Source organism: Salmo trutta, chromosome 34 (assembly GCF_901001165.1).
Source record: "Salmo trutta chromosome 34, fSalTru1.1, whole genome shotgun sequence".
Classification (NCBI taxonomy): domain Eukaryota; kingdom Metazoa; phylum Chordata; class Actinopteri; order Salmoniformes; family Salmonidae; genus Salmo; species Salmo trutta.
This window is the reverse complement of record NC_042990.1, coordinates 2014380-2028681: the sequence shown is the minus strand read 5'-3', so window position 1 is coordinate 2028681 and position 14302 is coordinate 2014380. Positions and strand designations below refer to the sequence as shown.

Below are 14302 nucleotides of genomic sequence, written 5' to 3'. Positions count from 1 at the left end.
GCACCCGATGTGGACGCAGAGGACACACTGTGGACCGGTGCTGGAGTGGTCCCCCCGGGAGTTCGGAGGGCAGGCAGAGCACTACTTCGAAACCCCAGGTGAGTCCGCACCAGCCACACCCAGAGCCCCCTGTCGACCACATGTACACCTCGGTTTGTTTTCCAGATTTTTCCCCTCACTTCCAGTATAAGGCACTAGTCGATTCAGGTGCAGCTGGGAGTTTTATGGACCTTGGGTTAGCGAAGAGGTTAGGGATTCCCCTGGTTCAGCTGGACCACCCCTTCCCCGTGCACGTCTTAGATAGTCGACCGCTAGGGTCAGGCCAGGTAGGGGAGGTCACAGTGCCACTGGTGATGCAGACGTGGGGGGGTCATGAGGAGCGTATCAGCCTGTTCCTCATTGACTCCCCAGCGTTTCCGGTGGTACTGGGAATCCCCTGGCTGGCTACGCACAACCCTCAGATTTCGTGGAGACAGAGGGCTCTTACGGGGTGGTCGAGGGAGTGCTCAGGTAGGTGCATAGGAGTTTCCATCGGTGCGACTACGGTGGAGAGTCCAGACCAAGTCTCCACCGTGCACATTCCCTCAGAGTATGCCGATTTGGCTATCGCCTTCAGTAAGACGAAGGCGACTCTATTACCACCCCATCGACGAGGGGATTGTGCGATAAACCTCCAGGCCGACGCGGTTCTTCCTAGGAGTCACGTGTATCCTCTGTCTCAGGAGGAGACAGTGGCTATGGATACATACGTCACTGAGTCCTTGAGACAGGGATACATTCGGCCCTCTAAATCCCCCGTCTCCTCGAGCTTCTTTTTCGTGAAAAAGAAGGAGGGAGGTCTGCGCCCGTGCATTGACTATAGAGGTCTAAATGCTATCACAGTGGGTTTCAGTTACCCGCTACCTCTCATTGCTACGGCAGTGGAGTCATTTCACGGGGCGCGCTTCTTCACGAAATTAGATCTCAGGAGCGCATATAACCTGGTGCGTATCCGAGATGGAGACGAGTGGAAAACCGCATTTAGTACCACATCGGGCCCCGGCGTACACAGTCCGAACCATCCTGGACTCCCGACGTCGGGTAGGGGGCCTGCAGTACCTCGTGGACTGGGAGGGGTACGGTCCGGAGGAGAGGTGCTGGGTTCCGGCGGCGGACATTCTAGATCCACCGATGCTACAAGAATTCCACCGTCGCCGTCCGGATCGGCCGGCGCCTCGCCCTCCTCGGTCGGGCGGCGCTCGCCGGTCGTCGTCGCCGGCCTATTAGCTGCCACCGATCGTTGTTTCTGTGTCTGTTGGTTTTGTCTGTCTATCCCGCACCTGTTTTGTGTTTGTCATTAGTGGGGGGTTATTTAATGTGTATTTTCAGTTGGGGTTCTCGTGCGGGATTGTTCATTTGTTCACGAAGGACAGTTGTATTGTATCCGATTAAGAAGTCATTATATTGCCGGGCTGCGCCCCGCGCGCTGTTTGTTTTTTCAGTGCGCTTCTTTGTTTTTTTTGTTGAGAAAAGTGTTTTCTCCTGGCGGACTTCGCCACACGCCCTGTGCCCAACGGCTATTACGACTGGTATTTCTTATTAAAACTCAGTTGCTCCGGCCCTCTGTCTCCTGCTCCTGATTTCACATATCTACTGGTCCTAGACGCTCGTGACAGGTGTATGTAAACTTCCGACTTCAACTGTATACTGTATGTTGTATGTTGTGTAGTAAGCTGTTAGTCACCCATGTGCCTAACCCTAATAATTTGGTCTATCTTCACCTCTTAATTTCGCCTACTGTTCTGACTTGGTGGTGCACATGTAGCTTATAACTTGTTTTTGGGAAATGTAATCATTGAAGAAAGAGTTTTTAAGAGCTTTCTTTGTCTGCTTATATGCCCCCTTTATTTATCCTACGGTTCTGACTTGGTGTACATGGAGAACACTGTAAGAACGGCCCATGTTCTGAATTCTGTTGCTGTAAATTTCAAAAGTGCTAAACAAATAGTTATATTGACTAAGTCCATTCTAGCTCGCTCAGTAATGTCTTAATCGAAATTATGGATTGCCTCTTGTCAGCTTGTTGTCCCCTTACAGTGCCTTGCGAAAGTATTCACACCTCTTGGCATTTTTCCTTTTTTGTTGCCTTACAACCTGGATTTTTGGGGGATTTGAATTATTTGATCTACACAAAATGCTTACCACTTTGAAGATGCAAAATATTTTTTATTGTGAAACAAACAACTTAAGCTTGCTTAAGCGTGCATAACTATTCACCCCCCCAAAGTCAATACTTTGGTAGAGCCACCTTTTGCAGCTATTACATCAGCAAGTCTCTTGTGGTATGTCTCTATAAGTTTGGCACATCTAGCCACTGGGATTTTTACCCATTCTTCAAAGGAAAAACTGCTCGAGCTCCTTCAAGTTAGATGGGTTTCGCTGGTGTACAGCAATCTTTAAGTTATACCAAAGATTCACAATTGGATTGAGGTCTGGGCTTTGACTAGGCCATTCCAAGACATTTAAACTACTGAGTTTTTCTTTAGCAGTATGCTTAGGGCCATTTTCTTGCTGGAAGGTGAACCTCTGTCCCACTCTCAAATCTCTGGAAGACTGAAACAGATTTCCCTCAAGAATTTCCCTGTATTTAGCGTCATCCATCATTCCTTCAATTCTGACCAGTTTCCCAGTCCCTGCCAATGAAAAACATCCCCACAGCATGATGCTGCCACCACCATGCTTCACTGTGGGGATGGTGTTCTGAGAGGTGTTTGGTTTGAGCCAGACAGAGCGTATTCCTTGATGGCCAAAAAGCTACATTTTAGTCTCATCTGACCAGAGTACTTTCTTCCATATGTTTGAGGAGTCTCCCACATGCCTTTGGCGAACACCAAACGTGTTTGCTTATTTGTTTCTTTCAGCAATGTTTTTTTTCTGGCCACTCTTCCATAAAGCCCAGCTCTGTGGAGTGTACGGCTTAAAGTGGTCCTTTGGACAGACACCCCAATAGTCCGCTGTGGAGCTTTTCAGCTCCTTCTGGGTTATCTTTGGTCTCATTGTTGCCTCTCTGATTAATGCCCTCCTTGCCTGGTCCATGAGTTTTGGTGGGCGTCACTCTCTTGGCAGGTTTGTTGTGGTGCCATATTCTTTCAATTTTTTTATAATGGATTTAATGGTGCTGCATGGGATGTTCAAAGTTTCTGATATTTTTTTAGAACCCAACCCTGATCTGTACTTCTCCACAACTTTGTTTCTGACCTGTTTGGAGAGCTCCTTGGTCTTCATGGTGCCGCTTGCTTGGTGGTGCCCCTTGCTTAGTGGTGTTGCAGACTTTGGGGCCTTTCAAAACAGGTGTATATATACTGACATCATGTGACAGATCATGTGACACTTAGATTGCACACAGGTGGACTTTATTTAACTAATTATTTGACTTCTGAAGGCAATTGGCTGCACCAGATCTTATTTAGGGGCTTCATATTAAAGGGGGTGAATACATATGCACGCACCACTTATCAGTTAACCTTCTTTTTTTTAAACAAGTAATTTTTTTCATTTCACTTAATCAATTTGGACTATTTTGTGTATGTCCATTACATAAAATCCAAATCCAAATCAATTTAAATTCCAGGTTGTAATGCAACAAAATAGTAAAAACGCCAAGGGGGATGAATACTTTTGCAAGGCACTATATGCCATAGTTTGTACATCTCAATTGTCAGTATTTATTTATACACATTTGTTTAAGCAAGTCAGCCATATCAGCTATGTTTTTTTAAAAGGCAGTAAATGTGGCTGAATGAACTGTTTCGCTGCCAGACAAGGCTCCGCTGATAGCCAGGTGTAGCAGTGGTAAGGTGTTGGGACTGCTGTTGGGACTCTGCTGTTGGTACAGCTTTATGTAGGGCCTAACAGTTTGTGGGCAGCGTTTGTCACCGTTCTAGTGCAGTTAATGTATTGTTTAGTGTTGTGTTGTGTAGTGGCTTTGCTGGCATGCATCCCACATTTATTTTATTTGCCCCACCAAGATTTACATGCTAAAATCGCCACCGCCTAGGAGTCATAATCCATACGAGAACATCATGTAAGAGCCATGAGAAGGCCACAGTGGCCTCTGAGACAGAGAACCAAGCAGGGTTGACATCCTCAGACCAGAACATGAGGCTGTTTCCTCACCTCTCCAGTCACACACTATCACTGCTCTCACTGGCTAAACGGGACCACAGGCAACATGTTTCTGGGTCAGAAGCATTCTAAAGCTCCCCTTCAGAAAGTAATCAAAGATACGCATTGATGCATTGAGATAGTGGTGATCATTTTAAAGATGTAAAGTAGACTGTGTCTCAATGGGACTTTTCCCCAGTTAAATAAAGGTTCAATCAAATAAAACATTTATTATTTGTGATATTTCCTCTTTTGATGTGTTGGATATTATGTCAGCCGATCTGTTAAGATCATTTAACGAAAAGTTGCAGCTCAACAGATCTGTAAAAAGATAAGACAAGCATTTGGTTGACAACATGGACCTAGAGTCACCATGTCAAAGTATTCATACAAGCCTATGTGCTTTATTGCTATCAGTTAAATTCATCTTTCATGCCCCCCCAAAAAATCTTGCAAGCAAGGAAAATGTATCTTTGACTTCTCTATTTTCAGCAACTGGTTCTTCACACATACATAGACTGTACAAACACACAATACATCCACCCTCAAAAACATATATTTTTTTATTTTTACCTTTATTTAACTAGGCCAGTCAGTTAAAAACAAATTCTTATATACAATTACAGCCTAGGAACAGTGGGTTAACTGCCTTGTTCAGGGGCAGAATGACAGATTTTTACCTTGTCAGCTCGGGTATTCGATCTGGCAACCTTTCGGTTACTGGCCCACCACTCTAACCACTAGGCTACCTGCCTCCCCATGAGCTCTGTGACACTTCCACATTCCTTTGTAAGGGAGACCGGGGTTGGGTGTCACTTTTTACTCAGACGTTTTACTCTTGTGTGTTTTTCTCAGCAACAGTACATCATACAAGACTATTTTGAACATTAATATAAAGACCAAGGTCTTGGGTAGAAATGGTGAAAGTTTTTATCGGTTGTCACCGAGGTCCAGAGGGCCGCACTGAAAATGTGTTATATTTCCTTGCTGTCAAAATGTTCCAAAACGATTCTTCAGCTGTCCCCATAGGAAAACCCTTTTTGGATCCAGATAGAACCATTTTTGGTTCAAGGCGGGACTCTTTGGGTTTCATGTCGAACCCAATGGGAAAAGGGATATACTTGGAACCCATTAGGGTTCTACCTGCAATCAAAAGGGTTCTTTCTGGAACCAAAAAGGGTTCTTCGAAGGGTTCTCCTATGAGGACAGCCGAAGAACCCTTTTAGGTCCTAGAGAGTACCTTTTTTTCTAAGAGTGTAGCCAACTACGTCCTCCTCGGACCCTGAGAGTTAGAGCCTAGCCATTGAGGGTCCCACTCGGTGGTGCATGACTAATGCCGGAGTGAGAGAGAGAGTGTCCTGTGGCTAGGCTGCACTTAACAGTGTATTGATTTTAAACCCCCAGTGCTCTTCCCATGGGGTGGTGGAACACACCTCTGCCCCGTCGCCTTCCCCCGTCTATCTCCACACCACATCCCGTACCCGCCTCTGTGCCCATTTGGGTGAACTAGATTGGATAGGTCTCTCCATACCCCCCCTTCCCTACCTTCCCCATGCTGGGGGTCTCAGGGGAGCCATCCAAGGTTCAGGGGCACTAAAGCTCCCACAAGACCGCAGACATGGTTTGGAGGTGGGATTGGGCCAAGTGGAGTCAGGAGGCGGCCGAGTGGAACAGGTCTGTGGTCAAAATCAATGCATTGGCAATTTGAAGGAGCGCTTCAGACACATTTGGGAATTTCACATTCCCTATACCCTTCTCTCCTTGCGCCTGGGAGAGCTGCACCACTAGAGAAAAACAGACGGATTACCAGGACGCGTACTCAGAGCAAGTGTCTTCACTGACATTTTCAACCTCTCCCTGACCCAGTGTGTTATACCTACATGATTAAGCAGACCACCATAGACCCTTTGCCCAAGAACGCCAAGGTAACTTGTCTAAATGACTATCACCCCGTAGCACTCATTCTGTAGCCATGAAACGCTTTGAAAGGCTGGTCATGGTTCATATCAACACCATCATCCCAGACACTCTGGACCCACTCCAATTCGCAGACTTCCCCAGCAAATCCACAGATGACACAATCTCTATTGCACTCCACACTGCCCTTTCCCACCTGGATAAAAGGAACACCAACAGTGCATTCAGAAAGTATTCAGACCCGTTTACTTTTTCCACATGTTGTTACGTTACAGCCTTATTCTAAAATGTATTAAATTACATTTTTTCCTCATCAATCTACACACAATACCCCATAATGACAAAGCAAAAACAGGTTTAGACATTTTTGCAAATGTATTAATATTAAAAAACAGAAATACCTTATTTACATAAGTATTCAGAACCTTTGCTATGAGACTCGAAATTGAGCTTAGTTGATCCTGTTTGATCATCCTTGAGATGTTTCTACAATGGGATTGAGTCCAACTGTGGTAAATGAAATTGATTGGACATGATTTGGAAGGGCACACACCTGTCTATATAAGGTCCCATAGTTGACAGTGCATATTAGAGCAAAAACCAAGCCATGAGGTCAAAGGAATTGTCCGTAGAGCTCTGAGACAGGATTGTGTCAAGGCACAGATCTGGGGAAGCATACCAAAAAATGTCTGCTGCATTGAAGGTCCCCAAGAACACTGTGGCCGCCATCATTCTTTAATGGAAGAAGTTTTGAACCGCCAAAACTCTTCCTAGAGCTGGCTGCCCAGCCAAACTGAGCAATTAGGGGAGAAGGGCCTTTGTCAGGGAGATGACCAAGAACCCTATGGGCACTCTGACAGAGCTCCAGAGTTCCTCTGTGGAGATGGGAGAACCTTCCAGAAGGACAACCCTTTCTGCAGCACTCCACCAATTAGGCCTTTATGGTAGAGTGGCCAGTCGGAAACCACTCCTCAGTAAAAGGCACATAACAGCCCGCTTGGAGTTTGCCAAAAGGCACCTAAAGGACTCAGACCATGAGAAACAAGAATCTCTGGTCTGATGAAACCAAGATTGAAATCTTTGGCCTGAATGCCAAGCTTCACGTCTGGAGGAAACCTGGCACCATCCCTACAGTGAAGCATGGTGGTGGCAGCATCATGCTGTGGGGATGTTTTGCAGCGGCAGGTACTGGGAGACTAGTCAGGATCAAGGGAAAGATTAACGGCGCAAAGTACAGTAGCCTACAGCATAGAGTCTTCTCTTTTCAGCAGGAGCCATTTGCTTTCCAACCTGTGTTTTACCTCGATTGTATTTGAACTTTTGTGGAAGGCCTGTTTTGTCTGCGTGCTGTTTTTTCACGGACAGATTTTCACTATTCCTTCTTATTTGGCTACAATCCACAGCTAGGCTATTTTTTTAAAGAAGCTATTGATCTTCTGTGGCTAAATTATTGGCCTTCTCGTGATGTCGTAGGCTATTCTGAATGATTTCATTTATTTCTGAACAGACAGCAGTAATTCTATAACTTTGGCAAATGTATTTAAATTTATCAGGGGTGCTGCAGTTCCTTCCGAACCCTTTGCGTGGCTATGATTCTATAAGGAAAAAATGATGAAAGGCAACGCTGAGAGTTCCAGGCTTATGTCTATCAGAGCAGAGGGAGAGAGATCATAGAAAGTGAATCTCATTCTAGTTATGTGCCAGATACTGGCGTGCTTCTCACATAGCCACTGGCACGCCTTGGTCTCAAACATAGGTTACAATGTTTTGCAAACCATGAAACCGAGCCAGCCCAACCCGAATCAACTCTTAGAATATTAGGCCAGGGCTGAAAATCAACTGGGAGATTGTTTCTTGTTTTGCCTGTTTCTTGTTAAGCGTGAGTGAGCCTAACGAGACTGTTTTGTTGATCGTGAGTATTGTTGTTTATTATTTTTGGTGTTCACTTTTGAGTTAAATAAACGTAAAGATGAGCGTCCACAATCCTGCTGCATTTTGGTCCTCCTTTCCCGACGACAACCGTGACAGTGCCTTGCAAAAGTATTCATCCCTCTTGGCGTTTTTCCTATTTTGTTGCATTCCAACCTGTAATTTAAATGTTTTTTTTTTTATCTAGATTTCATGTAATGGACATACACAAAATAGTCAAAATTGGTGAAGTGAAATGAAAAAACCCTAACCCTTGTTACAAAAAATTAAAAGAAATGTCAAACTGAAAAGTGGTGCATGCATATGTATTCACCCCCTTTGCTATGAAGCCCGTAAATAAGATCTGGTGCAACCCATTACTTTCCGAAGTTACATAATTAGTTAAATAAAGTCCACCTGTGTGCAATTTAAGTGTCACTTGATCTGTCACAGTATATATACACCTGTTTTGAAAGGCCCCAGAGTCTGCAACACCACTAAGCAAGGGGCACCACCAAGCAGGTGGCACCATGAAGACCAAGGAGCTCTCCAAACAGGTCAGGGACAAAGTTGTGGAGAAGTACAGATCAGGGTTGGGTTACAAAAAAATATCAGAAACTTTGAACCTCCCACGGCGCACCATTAAATTCATTATTAAAAAATGGAAAGAATATGGCACCACAACAAATCTGCCAAGAGTGGGCCGCCCACCAAAACTCACGGACCTGGCAAGGACGGCATTAATCAGAGAGGCAACAAAGAGACCAAAGATAACCCTGAAGGAGCTGCAAAGTTTCACAGCGGAGATTGGAGTACCTGTCCATAGGACCACTTTAAGCCGTACACTCCACAGTGCTGGGCTTTACGGAAGAGTGGCCAGAAAAAATATATTTTTAAAATGTTAGCCAAAAGGCATGTGGGAGACTCCCCAAACATATGGAAGAAGGTACTCTGGTCAGATGAGACAAAAATGTAGCTTTTTGGCCATCAAAGAATAGGCTATGTCTGGCACAAACCCAACACCTCTCATCACCCTGAGAACAACATCCCCACAGTGAAGCATGGTGGTGGCAGCATCATAGTGTGGGGATGTTTTTCATCGGCAGGGATTGGGAAACTGGTCAGAGTTGAAGGAATGATGGATGGCGCTAAATACAGGGAAATTCTTGAGGGAAACCTGTTTCAGTCTTCCAGAGATTTGAGACTGGGACGGAGGTTCACCTTCCAGCAGGACAATGACCCTAAGCATACAGCTAAAGCAGCACTCGAGTGGTTTAAGGGGAAACATTTAAATGTCTTGGAATGGCCTAGTCAAAGCCCAGATCTCAATCCAATTGAGAGTCTGTGGTATGACTTAAAGATTGCTGTACCCCAGCGGAACCCATCCAACTTCAAGGAGCTGGAGCAGTTTTGCCTTGAAGAATGGGCAAAAATCCCAGTGGCTAGATGTGCCAAGCTTATAGAGACATTTTTTGTTTCACAAAAAAACTATATTTTGCATCTTCAAAGTGGTAGGCATGTTGTGTAAATCAAATGATACAAACCCCCCCAAAAATATATTTTAATTCCAGGTTGTAAGGTAACAAAATAGGAAAATTGCCAAGCGGGGTGAATACTTTTGCAAGCCACTGTAGATACCTCCCATTTTTAAACTGTGAAATCAATGCCTTTTGCTCTCCACTTTGGTGTTTTGAGATTGAGAACTAGTCATGCATTGTTATGTAGAAATGTGTATCTGTTAGTGTTAATATCTCCCAGTGCAGGTGGGGACGCCTAAGTAGCTTTCAAGTGTGCATGATATTTCAGATTGATTTCTTCCAGCTGCATTCAGTATGGTGCATGCTTTAAGTACGGAAGACGGCATGTTTCTCTGTGTGTTAATGGGCTCTCAGCCTATTAAGACTCAGGGCACAATTAAGAGGTGCTAGTTTGAGCTACCACCTCACAGTTCTATTTCAGCTCTGCCATGTGATTATGCCTTTGGGGGGGCTCTATATAAAGGTAGGCTCCCACGAACACTGTTGAAAGGCAGGGTTTGGCTGGTTGAACCTTTCTGTTTGACTTACAGCACTCTCATGTTGTAATGTTCAGAATGACTATGGGTATGTCTTTTGTCTGAAATATGGTGTTGGGGTTTATAACATGGAGAGACATCTGAGGGCTTCAAATTAAATGTAAAAACTTGTTGATCAGGCCAAACATGTCAGGGTTGGGGATGATTGTATTTCAGTGCATTTAGGAAGTGCATTGGGATTCCAATTCTAGAATAGAAAAATCCTTATTTAAAATAATTTACAATAAAAGTTCCATTCAATAAACAAATTATATTCTTAGGGGAAATTCAATGCATTTCTAGAATTTAATGTAGCTTATTAAAATGGAAATGACCCCAACCCTGTAACCTTTTACAATGCATGAATTAAGAAAATATTGCAATGTCTAAGTTGTTTTAATCAAGAACTTAACTGGCCCTTCTATTCCTAAAATAGTTCAGTATTGTGATTTGTGTTGAGTAACTATAACCATATCTTCTAATGTGTGGACCCTTCCTCCCTAGGGCAAAATTTAGTAATAGTGGACTGCCACTTGCTGGTTAGAATGAGAAAGTGCATCCTGTCTCTGATACTGATCACTCAGAAGCCTTACTTATTTAATCACAATAACAACAGCAAAAATGGTCTATATAGTTTATAATCATTGTGCTTCATAGTACATTTTGTCTCCTGAAGAGTAATGAATAATTGAATAATCAGTCAAAATGGTTTTGTTCCAAATTCTATAATTAGTTAACTTACATGACTGAATATGCCTTATATCTCGGAAACTTGACCAATCCTTTAGTCTAGGGACTAGCAGTGATTCTCAACTAGAGTATCTATATTCACAGTAAAACGAGTCCTATATAGACATAACCTGAAAGGCCGCTCAGCAAGGAAGAAGCCACTGCTCCAAAACCGCCAAAAAAAAAACAGACTACGGCTTGCAACTGCACATGGGAACAAAGATCATACTTTTTGGAGAAATGTCCTCTGGTCTGATGAAACAAAAATATAACTTTTTGGCCATAATGAACATCGTTATGTTTGGAGGAAAAAGGGCGAGGCTTGCAAGCCGAAGAACACCATCCCAACCGTGAAGCAAGGGGGTGGCAGCATCATGTTGTGAGGGTGTTTTGCTGCAGGAGGGACTGGTGCACTTCACAAAATAGATGGCATCATGAGACAGGAAAATGATGTGCATATATTGAAGCAACATCTCAAGGCATCAATCAGGAAGTTAAAGCTTGGTCGCAAATGGGTCTTCCAAATGGACAATGACCCCAAGCATACTTCCAAAGTTGTGGCAAAATGGCTTAAGGACAACAAAGTCAAGGTATTGCAGTGGCCATCACAAAGCCCTGACCTCAATCCCATAGAAAATGTGTGGGCAGAACTGAAAAAGTGTGTGCGAGCAAGGCCTACAAACCTGACTCAGTTACACCAGCACAGCTTGTGGAAGGCAACCCGAAACGTTTGACCCAAGTGAAACAATTTAAAGGCAATGCTACCAACTACTAACTGAGTGTGTGTAAACTTCTGACCCACTGGGAATGTGATGAAAGAAATAAAAGCTGAAATAAATCATTTTCTCTACTATTATTCTGACATTTCACATTCTTAAAATAAAGTGGTGATCCTAACTGACCTAAAACAGGGAATTGTTACTAGGATTACATGTCATGAATTGTGAAAGTGAGCTTAAATGTATTTGGCTAAGGTGTATGTAAACTTCCGACTTCAAATATATATAGTTTTGTCGAGTAAATGTCAGAAGGCTATCCACCACACTGGGGGGTAAATGTTTGTACCAAAATAGTCATGTAATAAAATCTGGCATGATGGCTCGAGGAAATGACTCATGTTTGCTAGCCTACCACAGACCGTCTCTCGTGCTCCTCGTTTCGCGGCACTGTTTACCGCACAGGACATCAGATACTCAACATCGCTCACTTGCCACGGGTCTGCTGCTAGCTACCGTTCATTAAATAGCTGTTATGTGGTGACATTTACCTGGAGTAAGCCAACCTTTGAAACGAATACCCACCGACGGAAAGGAGAACGAATCACATAAAAAAAAGAAAGTTTTGTGAGAAATGGAGGTTTGTAGATAACGTAGTTTCAAGAGGCTGGCTACAGTATGATGCTGAGGCTGTGGTGATGAGTTGTTCCGTGTGTCGCCAGTATGCTAAAGTTAAAAGCAGAAACAACTCATTTGTCATCGGAAATAAAACAATGAAGCTGGAGAACATTCGTGACCACGAACACAGCAAGTGTCACATTGCCTGCATGTCTGTGTCCCGGGCTTAAATCAGAGCCTCTCCTCTTGACACCCTCTGCGATGGCGCTAATGGGAATGTCAGAGCATTGTTTAGGACTGTACATGCCATTGGCAAGAAGGCGAGACCACTTTCTGTTTTCAACTGGATGTGCGAGTAAGTGAAAATGTTGTTACTCCTGTAGCTAGACTAGTACTTTTGCAGCTAGTTTTTTCAAGTCTATTTAGCAGACGTGGTCCAGTATTGTAGGTTATTTCTCAGCTCTTGATAAGCTTTGGTTCACCTCAAAATAGTGTATAAATACCATAAAAGTATTGGCCTACTGATGCTGACATGGCTCTCCATGCTTTCCTATGGCTCTGTAACATTCTATTTCAATGTTTGTCTCCAGATGCTGTTAACATTTTAAAGCATTGTGACACAATTGACTTTACCAGCCTTATAGTGTTGATCCTTAAGTAAACAAAGGGTAGAAGGCTAATTTAGCACAATCAACTGCCAGCTATATTGGATAACATGGTTGTATAATTAATTATTATAGAAATTAATTTGATGTTTTATTTTTGCAGTTTGGATGAAGAAAAAAAAGGAATCGCTATGGGCTCAACATGTAGAAATGAGAAGCAGGCCAAAGAGTTTATGCACCATATTGCAGAGGTGGAGAGAAACAACATCAGAGAGAATCTGAAAAACACAAAATTTCTCTCCATCATGTCAGATGGCTCCACAGACAGTTCTGTGAAAGAGGAGGAGCTAGTTTGTCAGATTCTGTCACAAGGGAAAGATCGAGTCGAAGTTTGTTGGCATCAAGTCAGTTGAGAAGGCAGACGTGGCACACATAAGCACCGCCATCAGTGCCATCGTGAAGGGAGTGTGTGATGAGTGGGGAAGCAAGTTGGTCGCTCTGGGAACAGATGGAGCTGCTGTGATGATCGGAGCCAAGAATGGTGTGGTCAGCCGGCTGAAGGGGGACAGGGCCTACATCATCGGCATCCACTGTATGGCACACCGCCTTGAACTGACCTTTTCTGATGCCATCCGGTCCAACGTGATGTTTCAGAAAGTAGAAGACCTCCTCAGTGGGCTCTACACCTTCTACCACACCAGTCCACTGAACAGGGCAAACCTGGTAAACAGCTTCCAGGCTCTTGGGCACACACCACTGGTGCCCACCAGAATTGGCGGGACCCGATGGGTACGACACCTATTGCGTGCACTGGACCACTTCCTGCGAGGTTACCAGGGGCTTGTCCGGCACCTGGAACAGGTAGTGGCTCTAGATTGCTATGCTAAGTACTCCAAAAGTCATCATCAATATGTAATTTCAGTAAATAACAACAAACATGGTTACAATTGGTAACATCATGTTTCAATGCTTTATACACTGACAAAATGTGTCATATCTAATATAGTTTTTTTTTGGACAGCAATTAATTGTCTATTTGTATGTATTTTTTCTTTATGTATTTCAGATTCAATCTGCTGATGACCAAAATGTCTGAGGTGTCCAGCAGGCCAAGGCCAGGAAATACTACAGTACTGCGAGGGAGGCTGTTGTTATCCGCTTCTGTGGCTTCCTGCATGACACACTAACACACCTAAGCAGCCTGTCTGCAGAGGTCCACCATCACCATAGCAGAAGCCCACAGCTCCTTGTGCTCAACACAGGCAGTACTTAAGAAGTACAAAACCAGGTATGTCTATTTAAGCTGCAATAAGAAATACTTACCTTAATTAAGAGAAAGGATTACGTCAATAAGAGAGGGAGAGTGAGTGTGAGTGAGAGTGTGTTGTAAAGGAAAATTCTGAAAGGATGGTAAAATGAGCCTTTTATCATCAGAGAAGGGCCCATGATGAAGCCCACAATGAATTTCGCTGACAAGAGGTGACAGCAAGACCCTCATCACATCACAGGACAAAATGCTTCACAGGCTAGTCGAGAGTATGACTGACAGGTTCCAGGACGACAGTGTAGGGGTCCTGTGTGCCACCATGCTGGTCAACTTCACCAACTGGCCA

General features: G+C 43.9%; 1 protein-coding gene across 1 annotated transcript; it reads left to right on the top strand.

The window, feature by feature from the left end:
- The first annotated feature begins 11934 nt into the window (after positions 1-11934).
- On the top strand, positions 11935-13842 carry LOC115173188 (E3 SUMO-protein ligase KIAA1586-like). Its single transcript, XM_029731111.1, has 3 exons — positions 11935-12439; positions 12853-13550; positions 13756-13842. The coding sequence occupies exons 2-3, from the start codon at positions 13212-13214 to the stop codon at positions 13783-13785; spliced, it is 369 nt and encodes a 122-aa protein (XP_029586971.1). The 5' UTR covers positions 11935-12439; positions 12853-13211; the 3' UTR covers positions 13786-13842.
- Positions 13843-14302: the final 460 nt, after the last annotated feature.

Coding starts and splice junctions, on each gene's coding strand:
- LOC115173188 (XM_029731111.1), top strand. CDS start 13,212: ATGATCGGAGCCAAGAATGGTGTGGTCAGCCGGCTGAAGGGGGACAGG. Junction 13,551..13,755: donor TTGTCCGGCACCTGGAACAG/GTAGTGGCTCTA, acceptor TATGTATTTCAG/ATTCAATCTGCTGATGACCA.